Source organism: Lepisosteus oculatus, chromosome 9, assembly GCF_040954835.1.
Source record: "Lepisosteus oculatus isolate fLepOcu1 chromosome 9, fLepOcu1.hap2, whole genome shotgun sequence".
Classification (NCBI taxonomy): domain Eukaryota; kingdom Metazoa; phylum Chordata; class Actinopteri; order Semionotiformes; family Lepisosteidae; genus Lepisosteus; species Lepisosteus oculatus.
The window spans coordinates 19,464,035-19,490,636 of NC_090704.1; the positions used below are offsets into that span (position 1 = coordinate 19,464,035).

The 26,602-nt window shown below is 41.8% G+C and overlaps 1 protein-coding gene across 5 annotated transcripts in view; it reads right to left on the reverse strand.

Moving 5' to 3' along the window:
• LOC102682881 (uncharacterized oxidoreductase ZK1290.5) overlaps positions 1–26,602 on the reverse strand; it is an 83,306-nt gene that overhangs the window by 20,271 nt on the left and 36,433 nt on the right. For 3 of the 5 annotated variants that reach the window (XM_015339290.2, XM_015339291.2, XM_069194261.1), the window contains exon 4: positions 8,339–8,430. The exons of the other annotated variants lie outside the window; for them this stretch is intronic. In XM_015339290.2, the coding sequence (XP_015194776.2) occupies positions 8,339–8,430 (92 nt within the window). The remainder of the gene's footprint in view (positions 1–8,338; positions 8,431–26,602) is intronic. 5 annotated transcript variants of the gene reach the window in all.

Below are 26,602 nucleotides of genomic sequence, written 5' to 3' on the forward strand. Positions count from 1 at the left end.
AAGATCCATTGCTTTTGGTTTTGTTTTTCCCAAACAACAAATTCAGGAATTACCATCAAAACACAGATCTGAATCAAAAACAAAACTAAGCAGTTCTAGGGGGATTTCATTTGTTTGAGGAGATAACGGGAACAGAAGGAAATGCCAGCTCTCTGGTTGTCTTGGGGGATGTGGAGGAAGAAGGAGGGGAGAGTCAGTTAGTGGCTGGCAGCGGACTCGGCTTTACCGGCGTTCGTGACCTGTGAACCTGTGCTGAGTCTGTGGGCTCTGGGGAGTGCAGGACACACAGCAGCGGAGCTTGTGGGGCTCAGAGAGCGGGGAGGGGCGCTGGAGTGAAAGTGCTCAGCCAAGTGTGCTGCAGTTAACGGGCAGCGCCACAGCCCTCTCCACAGCCCATTAATGATTTCAGATGGGACTCCTGGCAACCTCACAGGGCTCTTTGTGTTCAGAGTGCTATTATCTGCTCCCACTGCACATGAAAATGTTTGATTTCAAACACAAAAGCAAAGAACTAGTCCTTCCCATTAATATGCAGCAGGGGTGGTCTTTGTCTGGACGAGTAAAAAAATAATAAAGGACATCTTGGGGTGGGGGTAGGGTGTGTGTGTGGAGATTAAAACACTTGGCTATAGTTTTCCTTCTGGTTTGTTTTTTAATTAACACAGCTATCTATTCACTAATCTGATTTTAAACATTAAAGTGATAAAGTTTCAGGCATCTGATTATCTTTTGATTCTTCTTTTTAATGACAATAATAAAAGAGGGGAAAAAACATAATAATGTTCTGATAGGCAGCAGGGTTCAGGGGTTTGAACTAATAACTGGAAAGTTGTGGGTTGAAATCCACGATACGACACTGCAGTTGTAACCTTGAGCAAGATACTTCTCCTGAATACTGTAGCTCCAGCAAACACCTAGCTTTATAAATGGATGAGAACATAAGTCGCTATGGATAAAAGTGTCAGCAAAATAAATAAATAATTATATTAGACCTACAGAACAAGCAGCTCTCTTGGTTTGTGCAGAACCCCATTTTGCTGCACTGTAATTATATTGCCACCAGACTAATACCTGCAACAGTAGGTTTGTAGTTAACTGGCCACCTGTTTTTTGTACAGAATCAGATTGTGTACAGATATATTTTACCAAGAACATGAGGTGCAGGTACAGGAAGTATCATTGCGAGTATGAAGCAGTCTTGAGCATTCATGAAATCTGACAAGCTTCAATTCACTTGGTGCACAAGGCAAAGACAATTTAGGTGAGAAGAAAATGGTCGCCATTTTGTCATTTTAGTGAAAATAGGAAAAACTATACTCAGTATTGTGTAATACCCTGTGATGATTATATATTTTTATATGCAGATACATTCACCCAATTTGTCTCTTCTGCTAACTGTTTGATTATTTCAATGCTCTAACAGGATATAAAATTAACAAGCCAAAGTTTGCATTACCATTAAACCAATGTGAAGAAAGTAAACGCACTAATACAGAGCAGGCATACCTCTGTTTATATGACTGGTCACCTGTTTCAGATAACTTGGTACTGAGATTCACTCTTCTTCCCATTGTAGTAAACAATTTTAATAACATTTTAAAACAGGAAGTCACTGACTTGAACAGATAAGCACATTTCCCTTATTCTCTTCAAGCTTGCGTCTCCACTGTGAAAATCAATGTTCTTCCTTGCTTGAATAGTTTAATTTCTATAATTCCTCTTTCCTTCCCCTCAGGCTAACAGTCTAGATTGCATCCTAGAATCTCACAATTCATATGGAAAGGAAAGTGAAAGTGTGTTAAACTATCCAACCTACAGCATAGAACAGCGGTAGAATGCGGGAGGCCTGACTTCTACTGCTCAGTTTAGAATCCATTATTTGACACTCCTGTATCTTGACATCCATTTGTCAAAAGTCTGGTTTCTCCAGAAAGACTTCAATTTGATTTATACTGTACCAGGGTGTGCAGTCTTAAATATTACACAGATAGGTTCTTGCATCATTATTACAAAGTTTGTTTAGATATGGCATCAATTCACAAAAAAACAAAAGATATGGCATGTTTATTTAAACGTTCTCCATAATCAGAAAGTCCTTGCAGAAAATTACCCTTTCTCTTTTCCAAACAGGAGTGACAAAGGAACTTGCATTCTAACAAATATTTTAAATGAAAATAGTCATTGCTCATTCCTGGACTTGCTCTTCTTTCTTTACTTACTTCTCCGTTCTCCATTCTGCTATATGAGTCTTCCCCACGGGCGAGGTTGTCTACACGTTTAACACATAATCTATTTGACCTCAGACGTAAAACAAAGGGATTGGCTTTTTCGATTTATGCCTTTTTTTCATGTAAGCAATTAGCAGTGGTTTCTTTCCAGACTAGCAACCTGTTTGTTGCAGATGAGACCAATTCCTGGGTTAATTTTTGGGACAGCATACATTCTTTTTCCAAAAATCCTAACTGTTGAATAATCAACTTAAATTTTCTTCACCTTATCTGATCCTTCATAGACGGTATCATATAAAGCTTGTTCCTAGCCCCTGGACTCACTGCATTGACGTAATTTGGTAGCCTCTGCATTCCCTTTTCTGGCATCTCTGGATTCTTGTGTGTTATTATTATTTACAGGGATCTTTCTGCAGAAAGAATCCATGGTGCTATTGGTGAGACAGTGGAGACCTGGGGCGGTACTGCTGCAGTCAGAGTCCTGTTGCACAGGGGGTCTATTATAGCTGTCAGACTGTATTTCAGGGGTACCCAGAAAGAAATTTGGTGGGAATCAGAACTAAAGGGGATGAGAGTGGGGTGGAGAATTGCTATTTTTGTATTTTATTTTAGGTTTAGAAAAACTAGAACTTTGTTTAGAAAAAGGTTTCTACAGCCTGTAGTAATTGTACAATTTTCTGACACGACACTTCCTCTGCTGTCCCTGGGAAGCCAAGAAGGAAAGAGAGATATGAAGCTAAAGACTGTGAGTCAGCCGGACATTGCACACTCTGACTGTAGGGCCCCATAGGTCACACAGGAAAGCATTAGCCAGGAATGCTGCTCTCTTCCTCTTTAGTCATTCAGCTTTCACAGGGCCTGTTGAACCTGGGAATCCAGTAACTGACAAGTCACATCTATCCATTACCTCACAGGCTATTTCAGGACTCAGTTATCAATTTAGGGCAGGGAAGGCCTTTTGATTGGCCACAGGGGTGAGTGTCGGACATTATCAGCTGAAAAGCTCTGAGGTGAGAGTGGCATGCCATTATTTGGCCTACAAGACAGTGACAAAACATGTATACTAATCGGAATGGAAGAGATAACAGAGGTATTTCTGTAATCTGGAGTGGGAAACGCACCCCCAGCAGTGCTGATAAAATATTCCTAAAACATGTGTGATAGTACACATCAAATGCAGTTCCATTAATGAAGACAAATCCGAGTGCCTACTTTGCCAAGGAATAACAAAATCTACAAGTCTGGAAATCGTTAGTATGTAATTCAGCTGTCTGAAGGGTCAAAGATCTGCAAACATGGTCCCTGTTTGTAAAGAGCAAGCTCATTTAGAACAGACAAAACAGCTCAATAACTGTCCACCACATTTCCTCTGCACTGTCAGTGGTGTTGAGGTTTCATGCTAGGTCCAGTATTTAGGAGCTCTGTGAAGCAAGTTAAAAAATTTACCAGACACTATTGCTATGTATATCTGGACTAATAAATAAACTACATATAACTGCTGGATGTAAGACATAACCCTTACTATTGGTGCATTTAAATCACTGCTGGAAAACTTCATGTGGAAGTGTTGCAACACTTCATGTGTTGCAACTCCCCCAACAAATTCAGTGTTTTTCGAAAAGTAATCAAACCAAGTTGCGGTTAGGACTACAGTACTTTATTTTATTTCAAAAATATGTTTTGGAATATAATGACTAAACAAGAAATAAGATTAAGAAAAAACAACAAAATTGTGAACTTGAAATCACAACAATAACAATTTATTATTATTATTATTATTATTATTATTATTGTTATCATTATTATGATTATTATTAATTTGACTATTTTTAAACTGATACTGAATTCAAGATTCAAGAGCCCTTCATACAGGCTTCTCAGTCAGGGATGTCTGCTACATATAGCTACAGTGCCTGCGCTTTTTTCAGTGGTGATTTCCTTCTTGCCATTCTGTCCTACATTCTTTGCAGCTCTTGCTGATATTTAAGATCTTTCACATGTGTAAGATTTCCATTTGAGCTTACAAATAGTCAAAAATAAAATATAACACATCAAATGTGTATGTTTCAATGGAAAGGACTTTTTTAGAAAGGCAATGAAAGAATGGAGGTGCAGAGACACTAGGAAACAGACTGCAGGATATTTTTATTTAAACTGCAACACAAACAATACCTTCTCTGGGAAGTAAAGGAAAAAAAAGCACAAATGATCACAACTTATGTTTCTTGGATGCAACACATTTCATAAAATTGTTCTCTAATTGCATAACTATGGCTTGCCAGGATAGGTTCTGGCTCCCCTGTGACCCTGTATTGGATAAACCGGTTAGAAAGTGGATGAATCGATGTACAACTATGCTTCAAAAACATGACCAGCATAGCACCACCTACCATTTACATGAGTGTTGTGTGAAAGCAACTGTGTGATGATGGCTGGGTCAAAATCACAAGGAGTGCAACACTTTTCAAAGACTCCCATCTTACACAAGTACACTGATAGGCTGAAGAAACTGTAGCTTTTAAGTCTTGTATGGAACATTCTGAGGGGACCTGATACAACTATTCAAAATCCTCAAAGGCACTGAAAGGCACTCAGATTTCTTCAGAATAAACAATGGTACATTTATCCACATGGAAACTACATTGAAGTGCAGGTTAAAACCCATAACATGAGGCACTTCTTTACTTAAAGGGTTGCGGGAGTGTGGAACAATCTTCCCAGCCATGTGGTTGAAGCTGATACCCTGGCTTCCTTCAACAAAAAAAGGTTGGATGACATCCCTGGAATAATAAGCTACTAAGTACCAAATGAGCGAGATAGGTCCAATGGCCTCCTCTTATTGGTAACTTTTCTTCTTAAGCACTGTTGGGGTCTGGCCCCCCTGGAAGGAGCGGTCCAACATCTCTTGGATGCCATTTAGGCATCTGACGCACAACAGGAAATGCATCGCAAGGTTAACCATGTTTGGTTCAGCAGGTTCCATCTCAGTGGTAACTGCTTGGGCTGGCAGTCCAACAGAGCCAGTTTTCCTACCCATAGTGGTGGCTGAGAATCCCTCATGGAGTACCACAGGGAGTAATGGGTGGACGTCTGGCCCACACGCTGTTATCACAACCTCTTAAACAAAAGTACAGCCCAGCAGGGATCTCGGGTCCAGCCAGCAAGCGAGTGTTTGCCAACAGGAGATATACACAGTCAGAGGCTGTATCCTGTGTGGAACATGGACCTGGCATAAGACGCCAGTCTACGGCGGTCAGGCATGGAAGATCCCCTGTGGTAGCATCTGGACAGCTACCACCATGAGGTCCAGCAGTTAAGAGAAGGGTTGAACAAGCATGTGCTTGAAAACTGTAAAGCACAACCTCTAGGGATTCATGTCAGGGGGCAGAGATGCCAAAATGATAAAAGAAAATCACAGAAAAGATCAATCTTGGATCAGTTTACAATGAGGCCTAAGGTGCCCAGGAGCTGCAATACCTACTGCACATTCTCCTCTATCCAACAGCCAGCATATTCCATCAACCAAGCTTCAAGATTGCTTGGTATGTTACAGATAAAGAAAGGACTGGAGATACACTATGTGTTATTCTTTGGGACAAGTGTCACGCCCTCTGCAGCCAGAGGGCGCTCCTTCTCTGTCTTGTCCCTAGTTTCCGGTCTGCTGTCCTTCCTGTCCTTCTCTTTCCCTTGGGCTATATATTTCCAGGTCTTGCACTCTGTCCTCGCTCAGCATTGACGTTTGGATGTCATGAGACCCGCCTAGCACCAGGGCGCCCCATGTCCGCTCCCTGAGGGCATAGGTTTCTATACGGCATTCCTGAACTCTCTGCACTAATGAGCCCGGGCCTTTTTCCCGTCTCGCCGCTACGCATATGGGTCTTTTTCCGCTCTCCTGCTCCTCACGGTTAGTCCCTTTGGACGTCCGTGACAACAAAAAGTACCAGTAATAAAAGTATTCTTGTCAGTCCTTGGCTGCACGGGGTGGCTTGCCCTAATTACAATCCAGAATCAGAGAAATTAAGTCTTATAGGATGAAGGTAACCCAGCAGACTGTTAGAGCAATGCTCCACCCGGTTGAGGAGGAGTGGTGTGGGCTTTGCATCTGTGTGACGCAGTTAAGAAGCATGACCTCTGCAGCCAGAGGAACAAGTGGATCTGCGAGAATGCCAGGGAGTCTACTGGCACTGTAATGTTTAGAAGGCATTTGTATGACAGTGGAGTGCGTGGGACCAGTGGTGGGTCTTGCCTCTCTTTCATGTGGTTTTGTCATTGAAGACTCTCAAGTTTAGGTCCGTGGGGAGTTTCTGGGTGCCCAGAGGCCAGGGAAGCCAAAGAGAAAGTAAAGCTGCAGCAGATGAAGAGAGTAAGAAAGTAAAGTGAAGAAAACGAAACTTCCAGGACAACATTTTTCAAACAGCTCTGACAGTGCTCTCTGCAGCTGAAACAGTTCCTGGTAGGTGTGCTTTCCATCTTCACTCTTGCCAGGTCCACAGGTCTCACACACTGAAGCTCACCTGGCTCAGACTGCAGGGGTTTGGAAGAGGTGCCTGGGCTGCACCCCAGGCTGTATCATCCCTGATGGATTTTTTTTTTCTATCAAATTATACTTTATTTCCAAAAGCAACAGCTCACAATAGAAACATGCTCACAATCAGTAAACATTCTAGCCAGGTACTGTATGAACTTCACATGCAATAAAAACGTTCAGAACGGGGGTGATTGTCCATTATCAATCCATGCAAGTGGATGATGGGGCCGGATTTGCACAATTAAAGAGTCTCTCCAAGCCCTACTACTTGCTTTTGTTCACTAGTCCCTGAACAGGGCCCAGTCCTTTCCAGAGCTGTCTCGCTGTGGAGAAAACCCAATTGGCAACATTGCGTCCCCTGAGGGAATAATGATTCCAACTGACTCTAGCAAAGAAAATGAGGGTCTGGCAGGACATTTTCATTTAATTAATACTGGGCTCCACGCTGCAAACTGCGCAGAACCCAACTGGAGCATGAATTGGGTTAAATAATCCTTGAAACCCAGCATAATTTTAGGAGGCTGAACACAGAAGGTTTTTCTTTTATTCATGGCAACTGACATTTTAAAAGTTTAGCATCACCATTTTTCTTGTCTCATCTAGGAGCTCCGAACTGCTTGACGGTGGGAATGAGAAAGTGTGGGTTGACCCCCTACCAAAAATGCCTCCTTCAAACATGTCATCTTTGGAGACATCACAGACACCACAATCTCATACTGGAGGTTCAGCAGTGATTAGAGGAGAGGCATGCCGCTCACCAACAGAACTGCATGCCTATAAGCTCTTGGGAGGCAGCAGTGGGAACTGTGCTGCTGAGAATCCCAACCTAACCTCAGCACTGCCACTAGGGAAATTCCAGTCACCAGTGACACAGACCCATCTTGAACCCGTGATCATAGCATAGAGCTCAACTTACTCTCGCTCGAGTCTTTTCACCAGTTGGGCCACTCAAGGGGTCAAATACACTCTTTTATTCTTTATATAAGTGAACCTAGAATTTCAGTTAACACTGCAGTGCAACTTGACTTTTTAAATGATTAATTCAAGGCATTTATATAGTGGTTTTAATCCCAAAGAATCCCAAAGCACTTTAGATCTTAACAATAGGGTGCTAACCCTGGTTTCCAGGCTAAATTACACTCCGGCTATGTATAGTCTAATTCAGAATAAATGCAGGTGGGGCCTGTACTTAAGTGGGAGATATAATGGGTTCGCTCCCTTATAATTTAGGATCTTTTGAGATAAAAAGCACTATATAAATGCAAGCAAATATAATGACTTAAGAGATGTGGTTGAGGAAGAAAACCAAACTATTGAAAAATGATCAGTGACAATCAAACGGAGATCTGTTCATTAAAATTAATTCATTAAAACAGAGATCAAGGCCAAAGAAATAGACTTGAAAAATAATGGTATTTCTTTGCTATTGTTAGGAGAAGTTATTTCAGTTCTCTTGGAAGAGGAAGGTCAGGAATTACCATAACCATGGCTAGCAGCATTATTACTATTATTATTGATTTATTAGGCTGACACTTTCTAGCCAAAGTCTTAAGCGTTAGTGTAATTTAGAGAGGAAACACACCTGATTAACATGAGGGACGATGCTGCAATCTTCCTTTAGCTCTTCCAGGTGCTGGATAAGGAAATTGCTCACCCCAATGGCACGGCACACTCCTGTCACAGAGAGGCAAACAGAAGCAGAGCGAAATAATAAGAAAAAAAGTGTCTGCTCGTGCAGGACAAGACAAAGTCAGAAATCCTAGTAGAAGCGAAAGGTACTGTAGCTTTCCCTTCTACAAGGGCAGGGCTCAGACAGCTTTATCTCTATGGGGTCCTTTTTTGGGGGAATGTCCTGGAATATAGTACACAAGGAATACCCAGGGGTTTGTAGCTTCAGCCAAATTCTGGGAACAGGTCCTTCCAGTATAAAGTAAACAACACCAAAGACTGCGTCACTTATAGTGATGATTGCCAAGATTTCACCAGGCTGGATCACGGTCCAGGGTGTGTGAGCAATGAGCTGCAAGGACACTCTGTTCCCAGTCGGGCCATGACAATCCAGAACCCAGGCTGCTATCAGCAGAGGAAATCTGAAGGACAATTAAACTAAACAGGGGCGTTACAGTGAACACTATAATTAGCTGCCTTGTTAATGGTAAGCACAGTTGCTAAGAAATCCATTAGAGTATATATAAAACACATCATGAGCTCTGTTGACGAACTCACACAAACATGCAATATAACTGAGGCTTACTGTTTTTTTCAATTTTTTATTCCTTTTTTGGCCTTTACGAACTCACAATACAAGAGGATGGGGCTAGCGACAGAGATGGGTGAGGCAGGAAACAGTCAGTTTAGAGGGGTCAGTCTGCAGCCCAGAGGTCAACACGGAGGAATGGAAAATATTCTTCAGAAGTGCACTTGATGTCATCCAGTCTTTCCTGTTATTTCCCATCTTACGTCTTATGTAACCTCTTAGACGTGGTCCCTCTTATCCCTTGAAGAATGAGCCAGCATTATTTGTTGATTTTGGCTTAGACAATGACGTGAAATGCTGACTAACAGTCCATCGAAAGCAGAGTTCTAAAACACTTCTGAGAGTGAATTAGGAGGTTGTAATCATGCAGTTGAGAGCCTCAACGAATCATGCTGTTATTCAGTGAGGCCCTGTTTCATACACTCTAATATACTGTAAGGCGCTAAACAAGCACCCTTCATCAGCAATCGCAAAACGATTGCTGTTTCTGTGTTACCATTATTAAAACGTAGATTCCAGTTGTGTGCGGTGCACTTTGAGTGCTCTCCTTCTGCCGCAGGCTCAAACCCCCTCCCAACGACCAGCCAACGTGTCGTTCACACACAGCACGTGTGCACACGTGTCCACACACACACTATAGTCAGGCTATTTACTTACTTCGAAAAATGATCTGTTGGTGGTTTGTCTTGCTAAAATACCGTACAAATGATTTCCCTATCTAATAGTCATTGGTCAACCCTGCTGAACAAGACTTAATTTATCACTGAATGATAACCTTGAAAAAAACTTTGCAATCAAACTTGCCACAATATTGTCCATATCTATACCACCAAAAGTCATTTTTACTATTGAAAGAGAGGGAATATTGGCAGGATGGACTCGCCGGACTAACCCATAGAATGAGCTTGAGCCTGATTTTGATGTAAACACATACACAACCTTCTCCACATCATGGAGCAGATGCCTTATGCTTAATTCAAAATCTGACTGGACAATTTTATTGTCATCTGGTTAATTCAGTTACATTGAGAGACCCTTCTGGAAAACTGAAGAACGTGCACAGAGCCACAGATAGCTAGCTTCTCTGTGACAGTGTTTAGAGACAACACATTGAGGCAACGCACACTTGCTAACAGACTGTAAATACTTTTGACAGGAACACAAATGATATCAGTTTAATGTTTGTTTGAATGGCTGTATAGCATGTTAGTATCTATCAGGCCAAGACTTCACAAATCTATGTCATTAACAAGAGATATTTGACAGATTGAGATTGTCAAAAAGATTTTAAAAATTGACTGCCACTTGACAGATCAATAGAAATCACAATGTTGGCATTTCTCATTGGTTCTAAATAGGACAGCTTTAAGTACAGAGTAATAAGAAATAAGTGACCTTGCCTTTGTGGCAGTTAACCTACTTTGCCACTGCATCTTATACAGACAGACTATTGATTCAGAAATGAAGAGCTTCCTTAAAGTGTCAATTAGAAAGAAGAAGGGTGAGTCCTTCCATTATAAAGCACTGTATTCATCATCATACTTTTTCTGCCAGCATACTTAAATGCATACTGTTACAAATAGGGGGTTATGAAAATGGTAAAAATAAGGATTTTATTTGATAAGGTTTTTATGGGGGATTCATAACCCCCAACTTGTAAGTGCTTTTCTGCAATATACCCGAGCGGTTTGTATAATTAAAGGCACGTGAATTCTTTGTCCTCTGGCACAGCTTTGGTGAGAGGAGTAATAATCCAGGCACATGTGGTTAAACAAATATTTATTACAATGACAAGACACTGACAATGACTACACCACAAAACATACAACACACAAGCTATTCTATGTTCAGTATTTACAAACAAGGCATTTCAAAGGTCTAACATTCTGGTCACCCAGACTGCTACTAAACATTACATTTTTCACTAAATAAGCCAAATAAGAGATAAGCTGCCTTCTAACTAAATACAATGCAACCTGCACTTTAATCTCTCTCTCTGCACCCCAGATGACACAAAATAAATGGGAGCCTATAACCCTATAACTATAAAAATGCACCCTAAATGGGAAGGAAGTTTCTTACTGTGGTATTTTTTTACCCTAGGAAACCCAAGTTCCCTAAAAACACAGAATAGCAGGCTCTCAAGGAAGCAAGGTTCAAATACTTAGCTCCAGTGAGGTTTGGCTTGGATGATCATGAAGTAGAAGCTCTCGCCTGGCGCAAAACGTCAAATGCTAACTCCTCCGGACTCCTCTTTCTTCTCCTTTTTCCCCGTTTCCTCTCTTCCTCTGTGCTCATAATGAGATCTTATATTGTGTGTTCTGTATTCCTCTTTGACAATCATAAACCCACAACGTACTGTACCTAGGTATAATAAGATAAACCTTACAATTGTTTCTGCTCAAGAGACCTCCCAGACCTCAGCAAACATCCTCTGCTTTGAAGCTAGAAGTGTTTGCTCTGCCAAGTGTCAAGACCTAAAATCTAAGAGACACTTCTCAGTCACTTAAAGCTGTAACAATATCATTACATAACATTGAACAAAATCTTTGACTTGATAACACAAGACAAGAATAAGGGTTTCTAATAAAGGTGAAGAAAAGCAAAAATAGGAATTTCCCAATATTAGGAGTTTTCCCCTTGAATTGATTATTATCTATTCATTAATCTATTTATTAATTATTATCTAATATCAAACACTGCGTAAATTACGATTTTTGTCATTGCTGACTGATTGAACTACATAAAAAGATTTCAAGTGTGTGGACTTTCAATTTCCAACAATTTCCAAACCACCATCCACAGCTCATTGTTACACTCCGTCACATATGGAAATCTATAGGAATAAGAAAGGAATAATCCGCACTCTGTAAACTTTTGTAATTATGACCTAAAACATTTGTATTATTATACTTCAAATTATGTGAGCAGTGCAGTGTGATTGTGTGTATATTAGGTAACAGCTAGTGCTGTTTTGCTAACTTCGAAGACAGGATGTCAGTTTGGAGCGATGACAGTTGTAGTATTACAGAAATTTATTTTTCTTGGGCCCTCTACGGAAGCATTGGGAACTGCTTCTAGAGACCAGTAAGTCCAACTTCTATGATGTAATATTTTGAAATAATTAGAAAAAAACCACAGGAAATCTAAATTTAATCTATATTGACATAAGATCCTAGGGGATAGTTAACATGGTTTTAGTAAGATAAGATCAATTTATTGGCCATATGCAATTTCTTGTATTAGGAATTTGTCTTTTCGCATACCCCAACTTGCTCTCCATGAGACACACAGACTGTAATGAATGCTGTGTCCATGAGGTAGAGGAAGGACCCTGTGCATTGTTCCGAGAGTTTCAGGAGATCAGGAAAAAGGATGAAAGGGAGAGATCGATAGCTGCTTATCGAAATCGCTGGGCTGAAGTTGGAGTCAAGGGTCGAAGGTAGAATATCCAAGACTAGACTTTCAATCAGAAAGAGAATATCTCAATAGAAAATGGGGAGGTAGGAGCTCCAAGGGTAGAGGCTAATATTGAATGCAGACCTGAGGGTAATGAAAGTTTAAATATTCCAGGAAGTGGAGGCTTTGGTTATTAGTGTGGTGTTGTAATTGGATAATTGATCAGTGCGCTGGCACTTGCTGGAAGTACCCATAGCTGTGGCCTGTTTAGTGAGAGGTCGTTTACAGGATAGAATACAGTTGCTGGTGGACGTGACACAGACAGGCTTGGGGTCAGAGCACAGGGTCAGCCATACTCTGCTTTCCTCCCCACTGGTGTTACGAACCCTGGCTCCCGGCAACGGAGGAGGCAGAAGTAGACGTAGCCCCTATCTATCAGTTCACCAATCAGTTTTCCCATTTCACCACCACACCCCCGTCTCATCCTACTTAAACACCTGTCCTTCCCTAACTTGTTGCTCAGTATTGGTTTTCCCTATCGAGCTTCCTGGTTGCGCTTCTTCTACTCTGTGTTTGTCTTGGATTTCGGCTTTCGGTTTTTCCCTTTGGACTTCGGCTTTTCGGATCTCGGCTTGGATTGGTGCTTTCGCTCTGTTTTGGATTTCTGGCTACCTCTGGATTCTCGGATTGCTCTACGGACTACGGCTTCGGATTACTCTTCGGCTTCGGAACACGTACCCTTTCGGATATCTGGCTTCCCCTGGACTCTCGGCTCGTTCCTACGATTACGGTTTGCTTTCGGATTACGACTTGGCTTTGTTCGCTCCTGCAAGTGGGTTCACTCACTCGTTCGGTCCCTGTTACCGAACTCGTAACAGAATACTGAGCCATTTAACATGGACCCAGCGGAGCAACAGGAGATTCGCTCAGCTTTGGATCAGCACGGACAAGCCTTACTCCAGCTCCAGGCTTCTGTCCAACAGATCTCTGCGCACCTGTCTGCAATACCGCCCATCGGCAATCGAGGAAGCAACGCTGGAGCTGCCGCTGCGGCTCCGCCCCCGCCAGCCGCTACACCTGCCCCTCGACCTCTTCCACTAACTCCACCTGACAGGTTTGACGGCAACCCTACCAAATGTCGGGGCTTCTTAGCACAGTGTGCGCTGGTTTTCAGGCTTCATCCGGAAACTTTTTTTTCTCCTCAGGACAAGATCGCCTTCATAGTTTCACTGCTAACCGGCCGCGCTCTGGAATGGGCTACTGCTCTGCTTGATCGCGGGGCTCCTGAAATTCAGGATTATGATTTTTTTTTTAGAAAAATTTAAGGGGGTTTTTTGTCGCCCCGTAGTTGGCCAAGACTCTGCATTCCGCCTCTCCTCCATCCACCAAGGCCGCCGGTCTGTACATGATTATGCTATTGATTTTCGAGTAGCAGCAGCAGAGACTCACTGGGACGATGAGGTCCTTATTTTTCTTTTCCGTCAAGGACTCAGTGAAGAAATTAAGGACCATCTGGTAAATATGCCACAATTGGGCAATACCTTGGAGGAAGTTATTTCACAGGTTTTGCAATTGGAACTCAGAATTCGTCATAGGAGTGCTGAGAGATCCCGGTCCTCTATACTAGAGGCTCCTCGGCTATCATCTTTCAGATCTGCCGACTCGGAACAACCTATGGAAATAGCCCGCACCCGGTTAACCCCTGAAGAACGTGAGAGGCGCCAACGAGAGGGTCGCTGCCTGTACTGTGGGAAACTTGGACACTTTAAAGCGGCCTGCCCTGCTGCATACTCGTCATTGAGGCGCTGCCCACCTTCTCGGAATCCTAAGGTGAGTGAGACTACTCAATTCCCTCAGTTTTCCTCAGGATTTTTTATTTGTTCTACCCTATTCTGGGATAATGAAAGGAGACCTCTTCTTGCTTTTATTGACTCGGGGGCGGCAGGAAACTTTATAGACGCCTCCGTCGCTCGAGCTTGGAAATTACCCTTGACCCTGGTGTCCACCCCTCTTCGTGTCCAGTCTATTGATGGCTCCCCCGTATCTCCAGGACTGATTAGGTGGCAAACGGAAATTATAAGCCTGCAGATAGGCGCCACCCATGTCGAAGACATCTGGTTTTATCTCCTGGAGACTCCTACACATCCTCTGGTTCTAGGATTTCCTTGGCTACAGCAGCATGACCCACACATTTCTTGGTCCCGTAAAGAGATTGTAGCTTGGGGACCCAGATGTATTAGAAAATGCTGTCGCCTACCAGTGAAGATTGCACTCATGGCGACGCCCCCTTCAGGGGTTCCTACCATACCCCCTCAATACTCTGATCTTCAGGAAGCCTTTAATGAGCAGGAGGCCTTGGCCCTCCCCCCTCATCGACCATACGATTGTGCCATTGACCTTTTGCCTGGTACTATCCCTCCCAAAGGTCGTATTTTTCCACTCTCCAATTCTGAGTCTGAGGCCCTGAAAGTCTATATACAAGATTCTCTGAAGGCTGGGCTTATACGTCCATCCACCTCACCAGCATGTGCCAGTTTTTTTTTTGTGGAAAAGAAGGATGGTGGGCTCCGTCCCTGCATCGACTATCGTGGCCTCAATGAGATCACCATCAAGAATCGGTACCCTTTGCCTTTAATTCCAGCAGCACTTGAGTCGGTGCATGGAGCCAAGATCTTTACTAAACTGGATTTACGAGGGGCTTATAACCTAATCCGCATTCGGCAGGGGGATGAATGGAAGACGGCATTTATGACAACCCATGGACATTATGAATATTTGGTCATGCCCTTTGGTTTAGTTAATGCTCCAGCAGTATTTCAATCTTTTATTAATGACATCTTTCGGGATCTCCTACAAAGATTTGTATTGGTTTATCTAGATGATATATTAATTTTTCTGATTCCTTCCAGGATCATGTTCTCCATGTCAGAGAAGTACTCTCCCGGCTTATTAAGAATAAGCTATATGTCAAACTAGAGAAGTGTACCTTCCATGCTCCAAGGATTCACTTTTTAGGGTACGTCATCTCGCCGGATGGGGTGGAAATGGATTCGAGTAAAGTCTCGGCGATTACTGATTGGCCCACTCCCAAGAATCTAAAACACATTCAACGATTTCTCGGCTTTGCTAACTTTTACAGGAAGTTTATTCGAAATTTCAGCTCGGTGGTCACTCCCATAACCTCTTTGACCCGTAATGGACCTAAACAAGGCAAATGGACCCCTCAAGCCGAAGAAGCATTTCAGCGTCTGAAACATCTGTTCACTACAGCCCCCATCCTAAAACACCCTGATCCTACTTTGCCCTTTGTGGTCGAAGTGGATGCTTCTGGCCATGGTGTGGGTGCTGTTCTCTCCCAACGTCATGGAGAAAAACAGATTCTTCATCCCTGTGCCTTCTTCTCTAGGAAGCTATCACCTGCCCAAATGAACTACGATGTCGGTAACCGTGAGCTCTTGGCCATTAAGCTGGCATTGGAGGAATGGAGGCACTGGTTAGAGGGTGCTCATCACCCTTTTTTAATTTACACTGATCATAAAAACCTGGAGTATCTGCAGTCGGCCAAACGTCTTTGTCCTCGCCAGGCTAGGTGGTCCCTTTTTTTTTCCAGATTCAATTTCTTGATCACCTACACTCCAGGTTCCAAGAACGTCAAGGCAGACGCCCTTTCACGGATCCACGACCCCCCTGAGGCCGAATTGATTCCAGAACCTATCATCCCGTCTGGTAAGTTCCTGGCAGCTGTAAGATGGGACATTGAGGTAATTGTTCGACGAGCTTTGGTAGGACAGACGGTACCACCTCAGTGCCCTCAGGACAAGTTATTTGTCTCTAATTCCGTCAGATCGGCAGTTTTACAATGGGGACACGACTCCCGCTTCGCCGGACACCCTGGATTCCACCGTACCTTGGATTTCATCTCCAGAGACTTCTGGTGGCCATCTATGGCCAAGGATGTCAAGGAATATGTCCAGGCCTGCTCTATCTGCTCCCAAATGAAGTCTTCCCGGATGAAGGCAGCGGGCCTTCTTCAACCCCTACCCATCCCGGACCGTCCTTGGACCCATCTTTCAGTAGATTTTATTACTGACCTTCCACCCAGCCATGGACACTCAACTATTATGGTGGTGGTAGACCGTTTTTCCAAATCTGCCCATTTTATTCCCCTACCATCCTTACCGACAGCTCGGGAACTAGCAGAATTGTTTGTACAACATATCTTCCGACTGCATGGCATCCCTAAAGATATTGTTTCTGATAGGGGCCCCCAGTTTGTCTCCCGATTTTGGAGGGCCTTCTGTAAGTCGCTGGGCGCCTCAGTCTCACTTACCTCAGCTTATCACCCTCAGGCCAACGGTCAGACTGAACGAATGAATCAGGAACTGCTGACCTATTTAAGGACTTATATCTCCTCTACCCATGACAATTGGGTGTCTTTGCTCCCATGGGCAGAGTATGCACACAATTCTCTGTATACTACAGCTACCGGCATGTCTCCCTTTAAGTGTGCTTTAGGTTATCAGCCTCCTCTTATCCCTGACTCCCACCACAACACAGAGGTACCTTCGGTTCAGGACTACATCTCTAAACTGAAGACCTTCTGGAGGAAGGCCAAAGCCACCCTTCTTCGCACCTCAGCTCAGCGGAAGAAGGTGACTGATCGGCGCTGTCGTATCCCACCCAGACTTCGTCGCGGTCAGTTTGTTTGGTTATCTACTCGTAACCTTCCTCTTAAGCAACCTTCTGGCAAGCTTGCTCCCAGGTACATTGGTCCTTTTCGTGTCCTCGCCCAGATCACCCCTGTGACTTACCGACTGGCCTTGCCTCCCACCCTGCGGATCCACCCTACTTTCCATGTGTCCCTTCTTAAACCCTTTCACAGATCCACCCTGTCTAAACCGCAAAAAAAAACCCCACCGCCTCGAGTAATTGATGGACTCCCTGCTTACACAGTCAATAAAATCCTGGATTCCCGTTGGTCTCGTGGATCCCTACAATATCTTGTCGATTGGGAAGGCTACTGTCCGGAGGAGCGCTCGTGGGTCTCGGAGAAGGATATTCTGGACCCCAACCTCATCCAAGACTTCCACCTTAACTTCCCGGATCGTCCCGTTAGGGCGTCAGGAGCCGCCCATAGAGGGGGGGGTAATGTTATGAACCCTGGCTCCCGGCAACGGAGGAGGCAGAAGTAGACGTAGCCCCTATCTATCAGTTCACCAATCAGTTTTCCCATTTCACCACCACACCCCCGTCTCATCCTACTTAAACACCTGTCCTTCCCTAACTTGTTGCTCAGTATTGGTTTTCCCTATCGAGCTTCCTGGTTGCGCTTCTTCTACTCTGTGTTTGTCTTGGATTTCGGCTTTCGGTTTTTCCCTTTGGACTTCGGCTTTTCGGATCTCGGCTTGGATTGGTGCTTTCGCTCTGTTTTGGATTTCTGGCTACCTCTGGATTCTCGGATTGCTCTACGGACTACGGCTTTGGATTACTCTTCGGCTTCGGAACACGTACCCTTTCGGATATCTGGCTTCCCCTGGACTCTCGGCTCGTTCCTACGATTACGACTTGGCTTTGTTCGCTCCTGCAAGTGGGTTCACTCACTCGTTCGGTCCCTGTTACCGAACTCGTAACAACTGGTAGCTGATGTGTGGTGAGCGTTCTGGCGCACTATGGCTGCCGTCGCATCATCAAGGTGGGTGCTGCACATTGGTGGTGGAGGGGAGTTCCCATTACCTGTAAAGCGCTTTGAGTGGAGTGTCCAGAAAAGCGCTATATAAGTGTAAGCAATTATTATTATTATTATTATTATTATTATTATTATTATTATTATTTATACGGCGCCCCTGGAGCAGTTGGGGTTAAGGGCCTTGCTCAGGGGCCCAACGGAGTAGGATTCCTCTGCTGGCCACAGGATACAAACTGCAACCTTCCAGCCACAGGCGCAGATCCTTAGCCACAGAGCCACCACACCTCCCCTAAAGTAAAAGGCAGGCCTTGCTGAACAAACATGTTAGAGTTCATTGAACTGTGTGTAATGGACATACACAGAAAAAGCAATTTGGTACAGTATATTGAGATTTTTAAAAGGCTTTTGAAATCGTAAGCTTAACCCTCATTAAAGCTTAATTCTTACAACTTAATTGCAGTCAATAGTTGTTCAAGGTAATATGTGTACTTGATCTGAGAACAGGATAATGGATAGGAAACTAAGAGTACATATGCTCAAAATGAGGTGATGGAATTAGAGGAGTACCACAGGGATCTATACTAGGACCACTGCTCTTCCTGATTTATATCAGTGATCTAGATTCCAACAGAATTAGTAAACTAGTTACATTTGCAAATAATGCCAAACATGATTAACGAACATTGTAGAACCAGCAAATGACAAAATACTTGATCAATAAAATATGAGAAATACTGAACTTGAAGAAGCTGCTTGAAAACATGTTTATGTTGAAAAGTTGGGAAAACAATAAAAGGCAGACAGAATGTTAGGGTAACGTATATACTTAAAAGTGTAGATTATAAATTGAGGGCTGTTACGTTAAAATTGCATTAAAATTTTAATTGTGATAATAAGACCTAATTTAGAATACTGTGTATAGGTTTTTATTTTTACTTTTTACTACATCCCTACATTGTCTAGTTTATGTAAATCAGGGTTACCAAATTCAAAACCTAGAGGGTCTTTTGGGTTTTGCTTGATCCAAGCTCTCTGTTACACAGCTAGACTAGTTTTACAATTAACTGCATAACTGTAAAATTTCTAACCTGACTCCAGCACTGCAAGGCAATAATGTTAACAACTAAGCCACTGGGAGTCCCTGAATTTGGAAATAATTATGTTAATAGTTAAATAAACTAAATAGAATAATGTAATAAATCAACATAAAAATATGCCATATTACTCTGCAATTCACAACTGGCAATCCAGTGATGCTAAGCATGTGTGAGCCTCATCAGGACCTGAACTGGAGACCAATCTGGAAGACATATTAGTGAATCCAGTAGGGGGCGGTCACCCAGCAGCCTGTTTGGGTCTAAATGCCCAGGTACAGTGATGGGGACACTATACTGTAAAAAGGCGCCGTGTTTTAGATGAGACATAAAACCTGATCCAGAGGTCCTGACTCTCTGTGGTCATTAAACACCCCAGGGTGTTTCTTGAAAAGAGTAGGGGTGTTATCCTGGCATCCTGGCCTAATTTCCCATTGACCTTTACCAATCATGGCCTCCTAATAATCTCCATCTATGAATTGGCTTCATCACTCTGTTCTCCTCCCCACTGAGAGCTGGTGTGTGGTGAGTGTACTGTGTGCACTATGGCTGTCATTGCATACTCCAGGTGGATGCTGCACATTGGTGGTGGTGAAGGGAGGCCCCATTACTTGTAAAGGCTTTGAGTGGAGTGTCCAGAAAAGTACTATATAGGTGCAAGGAATGATTATTGTAAAAAATGCTTAAGTATTTTTTATAAATTGCTTCTTCAAGCTCAGTGTTTCCCATCTTACACCAATAATTAATGTTTCTGCTACTGGCATGTAATACTTTCCTCATGTCCACATTAAATATAATCTGCCAGGAGGTTGCTCAGTCTTGAATTACATATTCTGGAAATTCATTTGGAGCTTGAATTATTTTAGTGTATTTGTCAAACCACTTTTTTTGGTATCATCTGTGAATTTGACTAGTTGACCAGAATCTGGATTACTTATATAAAAAAGAAGAGCTGTGGTCCTAGTACATGAGGTCATATCTAGTGAGGTCATACTGATGTGTTGTAAAGCTTGAGCATAACTTCCGTGGTTTTAAATGCTACACTTTTTGCTTTGGACCTGAGTATTCTGTTTGGTTGTTTATTGCTTCCTGTCTTTGTCTTGATGGAGACACATAAAAATCTACAAAAACACCCAGATCTCCATCGTGCAGCTGCAGCTTAGAATGCCCCCATGCTTGTAGTGTATGTTATAATTATTGTTGCAGTTCACTGTGGACTTCAATGTTAAATTTCATTTGCCACCTTTCTATCCAAGTCATGATTTAAAGATTTTTTGTAAAGAAACAAAGACTTTGCTGTTTGTTTCTTTGTTTGATACTTCCCCTATTTTTGTTTAACCCAAAATATTACCTAGTTTGCTAACTATATACATTGATTGATACCCCACCTAAAATAGAACACACCAGCACTTACTGTACAGCTTCCCAATTAAAAGATGTGAATATACTGTATTACTTCAGATTCCTATGGTTTTTAACTTCAAAGTTTAATGAGGGAGCTCAAGAGCTTTCTGGAAATCTAAATATAGTGTTGTCTACTGTCCTTATGGCTTGTTTGAAAATTCTAGCAAATCAGTTAAACACATTGGTTATTAAAACACAATTGTTTCACAAGTTTACCTCTAGTTATGATTTCAATACATTGATTTACCAGTAACAGAAGTAAAAAAAATGGTCTATAGTTTCCTGGTTCAAATTTGTCACTCCTTTTGTTTGTTAATACTGCTGGAGTTAGTTTTATAACATGGAAAAAAACAGAGTGAAATATACTCTGTTGACATAAATACAATATTCATTTCTGTCTTGGCAATTCTGATGTGTTCCATCAGGTAAGCCTGTTGCTATGTATAGTCACATTCCATTTCTATTTCTGTATCACCTTGGGCTATTTCACTTTGTTAGAGTGCTCTCTTGCATTTATGTTTTTCTTGATATCTCAATTTAATCATTCATGCCATATTTTCCTAAACATTGAGTTAACTGATTTAGAGATTAATTCATTTTGAGCATTTTTCATAATGCTTTTAAAGAATGACCATCCTTCTTCTATTGACACTTTAACCATCTCTTCCCATTTCACTTTAAGTTCTGCCTCATTCCTTAATAGTCTTCTTTTGATTATAAATTCTAATATTTAATATTTCGGTAAGTAAATGTTAAGTAGTTCTATAACATGTATTTCCTTAATTATATCCTGGCCAGTTTTTAAAAGATTAGACCAATAAGAGCATCTTCCATACCTGTTACACTTACAAACTGGATTAAGAAGCAACTGTTAATTATTTACACAGATACAACATCTCCTTTATTACTTATGGTCCCAATTTCAAAAGTAACCGAAACCATGTCTGCATTAAGTTGTGATGTAGTAAGAGGTGCCTCTGTTTGTAAGACAATATCTTAGGTCAAATCTTAGGTCTAAAGGAGGGATCTTGAGCTAAAATGGTTATGTGGTATTAGGAAAGTGCAGAATTAGTCAGAACTCTGCTGACTGAGTCTAGAGTACTAAGAGGTAATGCAATTCCACAAGAGGAAAGAGCATTAAGGACAGGCTCTCCATGAAATTAGCCACACCTCTACACAATGAGGAGGCTTATAAAACGAGGTGGGAAGAAAGGGATTCAGAGAGCCATAAAGTTACATCTTTTAGCTCCTGCATCAAACTAGTCCAGTTCATGAGCAGTTTCACTCCTCTCCTCTGGATTCTTCCAGAATATTTCATGCTTTCTCCACTCACTGACCCTTCTGTGAGTGGATATAAAACTTTCCCTGACAGGTGGGAGCCATCTGATCACACCACCCCAAATGGAAGTTCACTGAGACTGCCAGATTCACTTATAAAATACCTTCAACGAGGTCAGCACAACTTCCTCTATTGCACGCAAGTACGACATGAAATCAGCAATCCACATCATACTGTTTACATTCAAATCTCTGGAATGTAGAAGAGTAAAAGCCAACCGTTTATGGGTCCGGAAGAGATGGCATAAGACAGCTAAAAACAGCAACACTCTGGAAACAATAAGCGTTCCCATTTATTACCAATTTGAGAGAAATAATTCAATAGAAAAATACAGCTTCTAAACCTCTTCTGTCTCGTGAAGAAGAGAAAGAATGAAACTGATTTTGAGTTGAGTCCCGTAACAGAGATTTCTCAACAAGTGGGAAGTCTGTGTTTTTTTATCAGAAACAGATGGCAGCAACTGGCTCTCAAACAGAGCCAAAAAAACAAAAAAACAAAACAAGATAATGCTTCCACCTTCAAAGATGACTTAGATAATAAAAAGATGCATGTTATTTTCCCTTCATTTTTTGGGGGGTGGGGTGGGGGTTTTCCTACTAAAAATGTAGAGGAAATGTGAGCTATGAGTTATGAGATCAGTGTACTGATTTAGAACAAAACAAGCACCAGATATTTTTGTGAATAAGAATGTGAATAAGGATTTAGCAGCTCATGATGCCTCGTTTCCAGGAGGCTTGTACAAGAGTTCCACAAAGCCCAGTCCTGCAGGTTCCCATCTCGCCAGCTCTTCTCACAGCTGTCTCATTATACACCGTCATAATACACAAAAACCAGCACAGATATCTTATTCTTCTGCTACAACATTCTGGAAATATTTTGAAAAAAACCCCAATAAAACACTTAGGAGAATGTTGAACATTTCTGAAGATTAAAGAGGCATGTTACACTTTGCAGTTCATGTCCATGCGTGAAAGGCAGTGGACTCTACCCTCACTGTGCCAGTTTATTGAAACACCTCACAGATATGAATTTACAGAATAGTTTTCTAATTCAAACTGAAACCACAGCTCGACATTTCTTGGAAGAGTGTGTGAGGTCATGGTCCTCTTGGGAATGGAATTCCTCCCCACTCAGTTATTTACCACAGAGAACAATGAGATGCAGGCAGTAAACTTTGCCTTACACTGAAGCTAAATATCAGCGCCCCCTAATCGTGTAATGATGACATGCATCGCAAGTGTTTAGGACTTTCATCAGATTTAAGTATGCGGCTACTAAAGTACTAATTACCATAAAATTAACATAAGAGGAGAATTACTTATTTGCTTGCTTTGACAGTTTTGCCTGACTCGTGGTGACAGCAGCTCAACAGGGTCTGCCCTGTACATCACACCTATGGGTGCTATGACAACTGGGTGCCCTCTCCTCACTCTGTTCCCCTTTTGAAAAGCTTGTCCATAGTGGAGGGGGGACTGGACTGTCAAATCCTTTACCCAGAATTCTTCATATCTCTGAACTGTTTTCAATGCCTGCCTACTTAAGATGTTTACAGAAAGGACATGCAAAAATTGCTTTCTCCTCATTTTTCCTCATTATATATGATTAAAGTCTTCCTTTCTCTGTCTTATTGACACAGTAAAAGTTTTTGTATCTTTCTTAAACACAAGTTAAAGGTTGAAACTAAGCCATGGCCTGACATTCTAATGGACTGCTAGAGGCTGCTCTGCCTTCCCCATATCTTCCCATCTTTGTCTGCTGAAATTTCAGACATCAGTGTAGAGTTCTGCTACGTAAACGTGTCACCAGTACTGACTTGACCTGACCCATGTCTTCTGGAAGTTGTTTCTGATTTTGGCAGTGTGGCATTAAAGAGACATTTCACAGCATCCAGCTATTACACAATTATCTCATGATCTCGTTCACTGCACTGAACTGCAGTGTGGTATAGTTGATATTGGATTTTTGTTATGCATTAAATTTCCCCTTGAAATCTTTGCTACATCTGAAGTGTTTGCCGCTCCCTTTTTATGTCTAATATCTATAAGTTTATAGACTGGGCCACAGTATATAATTTAGTTGTCATTAAAGCAAATCAGAAAGAGCAATAAACCTAAAACAGATCCATGTGGTACCCCACTGCATCAATCAATCACAATTCTCCTTTATTCTATATAATCACTTTGATGTACATTCATATTTCTTTCAATTTGATTGATCTTTTATGTGGAACATTAACAAAGACTTTCCAGAATTCTCAATATACCAGTACTTTACATAATTACTACCATTGCTATCCTTGCTACTGATGTCCAACAAAATCTAGCAGGTTTGTTAAATAAGAACTACCCTTTTATATACATTTTAGAGGCATTAGGAATAAAAATCTGTATTAAGAGCCAGTTTAAATATCCTGATTAAGACTTCATTCAAAACAACTTTCACTTCTTCAATGTAGTATTGGAAAATGCCTTCTTGTCCAACCAGTTTGATTTTCGAGGACGCCCTATGTATTTCCTGTGATATTTCTGCCTCTGTTAAGATTATCCCACCCTGACCAGTTCCGTACCTCAGTCTGGGACAAGGTGTGCTCTCAGTAAAATTCTGGAAAGGTGTTCTCCTCCTTGTTTCAGAGCTCCCCCTATGGGCCAGGTTGTTACCCACCACTACTAGTGTCACTCTGTTACTCTGGCTTCCTTGTCATCAAGCAAAACCACAACAAATGTGGTTTTGTATCCACAAAAAATGTGTGTTTCCAGAATGTTTAAAGAAATCCTGTGAAGGCTGCAGGTTTTTGCCTTGCTCTCTAATCAAGATTTGTAATTACAATTCTCAAGATTTACTTCTTTATTTCCAGACAATTTCTCCAAGCAAACCTCTTGACCCTTTTAGGTTATATTTACAAAAAGTATGAAAAATTAAAAACATTGGCCACCTGCATAAGGTAATGGATATTAGATATACTGTATGCCTATGTTGTGTCTTTTGTGACTTGTTAAAGACATCTTTGTAATCAGGAAAACAGTAAGTAGCCTATTTTGTGAAATTCTGAAATGAAACCAAGAGTGTATCACTATGAACAAAAGAATGGTTGTAAACCAATAGAAACCATGCACATCACCTTGCCTGTTTGTTTGAAAGCAACTTAATACCAAAACCTGGTACGCACTGATAAAGACAAGTCAACTTTTTTAGCAAACCAACACATTGGAATTTCTTGTGGTGCTCTCAAAATAACTGAGATACAAAAAGACAGAAACGGAAAAGAGAATGAAGCACACACACAACATTAACAAATTGCAATACAATGCCACATAAACATGGATAGAAATCCACCCTACATAGAATACTACCCTAGTTGTCCGGAATAATATAAAGTCCTAGTGCAGAAGTACCAACACATTTTTATAAAACTGTTGAGTTAAAACAATGAACAGTCTCAGGATTGGTACTCTGCTGGAACCACTCTGTTCTAGAGTCTATCCCATCTAAGCTGAATGGGAGTGGTCATTGACAATCTTCAGTTTTCCAATTTAAAAGTGTTGTGTACATGAAACCAACAGATGGTTATTTTAGAAACTGTGTGGACCACTCTATTCTGCTCTCTTGAAGTGCTAAGTTTCTAGTCCATAACAAAAAAAGAGTTAACACAATCTTAGTTGTTGCCCTGTAAATATGGACTTTGCCTTCCTGAGTCGCAGAAGTCTATGAGCTTTCTGAGGAAATAGTCTTTTTCACTATCTGGTGTACATTGGCCTCTCATTTCACAGAAGAGGAGACTGTGAAAGCCAAGAAACTTCCAGGTATCTTCCAGGTATCTTCCCTTGTGACTGTGATGCATTCCAACCTCAGAGCCACACATTGTAGTCCTGAGCCTGCATATCATTCACTTTGGAAGTGCGTGTTTGGTGATCTGTTACTGTTGGCTTTCTGAACCGCTACGGGTTCCTTAGATGTACAGGTGGATCCCTTTCAAGGAAGCATACTCAGTACCAAAAACCAGTCCTTGACAGAGGTATTAGTTCCCAATTAGGCAATTCATCTAATAAATTCACCAATTAAGCACACGAAAAAGGTTTGATTCACGGCTTAATCAGCACTCTGATATTTGTTGAGCTCTGTGTCCATCCCTTCTGCTCAGATCCCTGCCGAAGCACTGATTAAGCCATCAGTCCTCTTGTCTCCTCGAAACCCCAAGCAGCCTTTCTGTCTGAAGAACCGGGCAGCCCTGCAGCTGTCAGCCCACTTGCTTGATCCTCCGGGCAGCCCTGTATCTGATGACCACCCTACCTGAACATCTTAAACAGCCTTTTTGTTCCAGCACCTGTTTTCCTGGGTTAACCTCAACAAAACCCAAAGCTCTACACTGAGATTTTGACGAGCAATTCTGCCTGCAGCTTGGCACTTTTGGCATAATTAAAATTTACTATAGAGCTCATTCAATTTGTCTAGGAGCTCTGGGTCATCATGAAGAGCTACTTCCTTACCCTTATAGTCTGTAATCTGCCATAGGCCCTGTAAACGACCTTGATCATGAAAAGCCATTTTAAAGTCAATATGACAAGCTGCAGGTAACCAGTGTTAGGAATGTAGAAATGGTATAATATGTTGAGGATGTGTGGTATAAGACAGTAGTGTCTTTCTACCTTTTAGGGGGGATTCTAATTTAG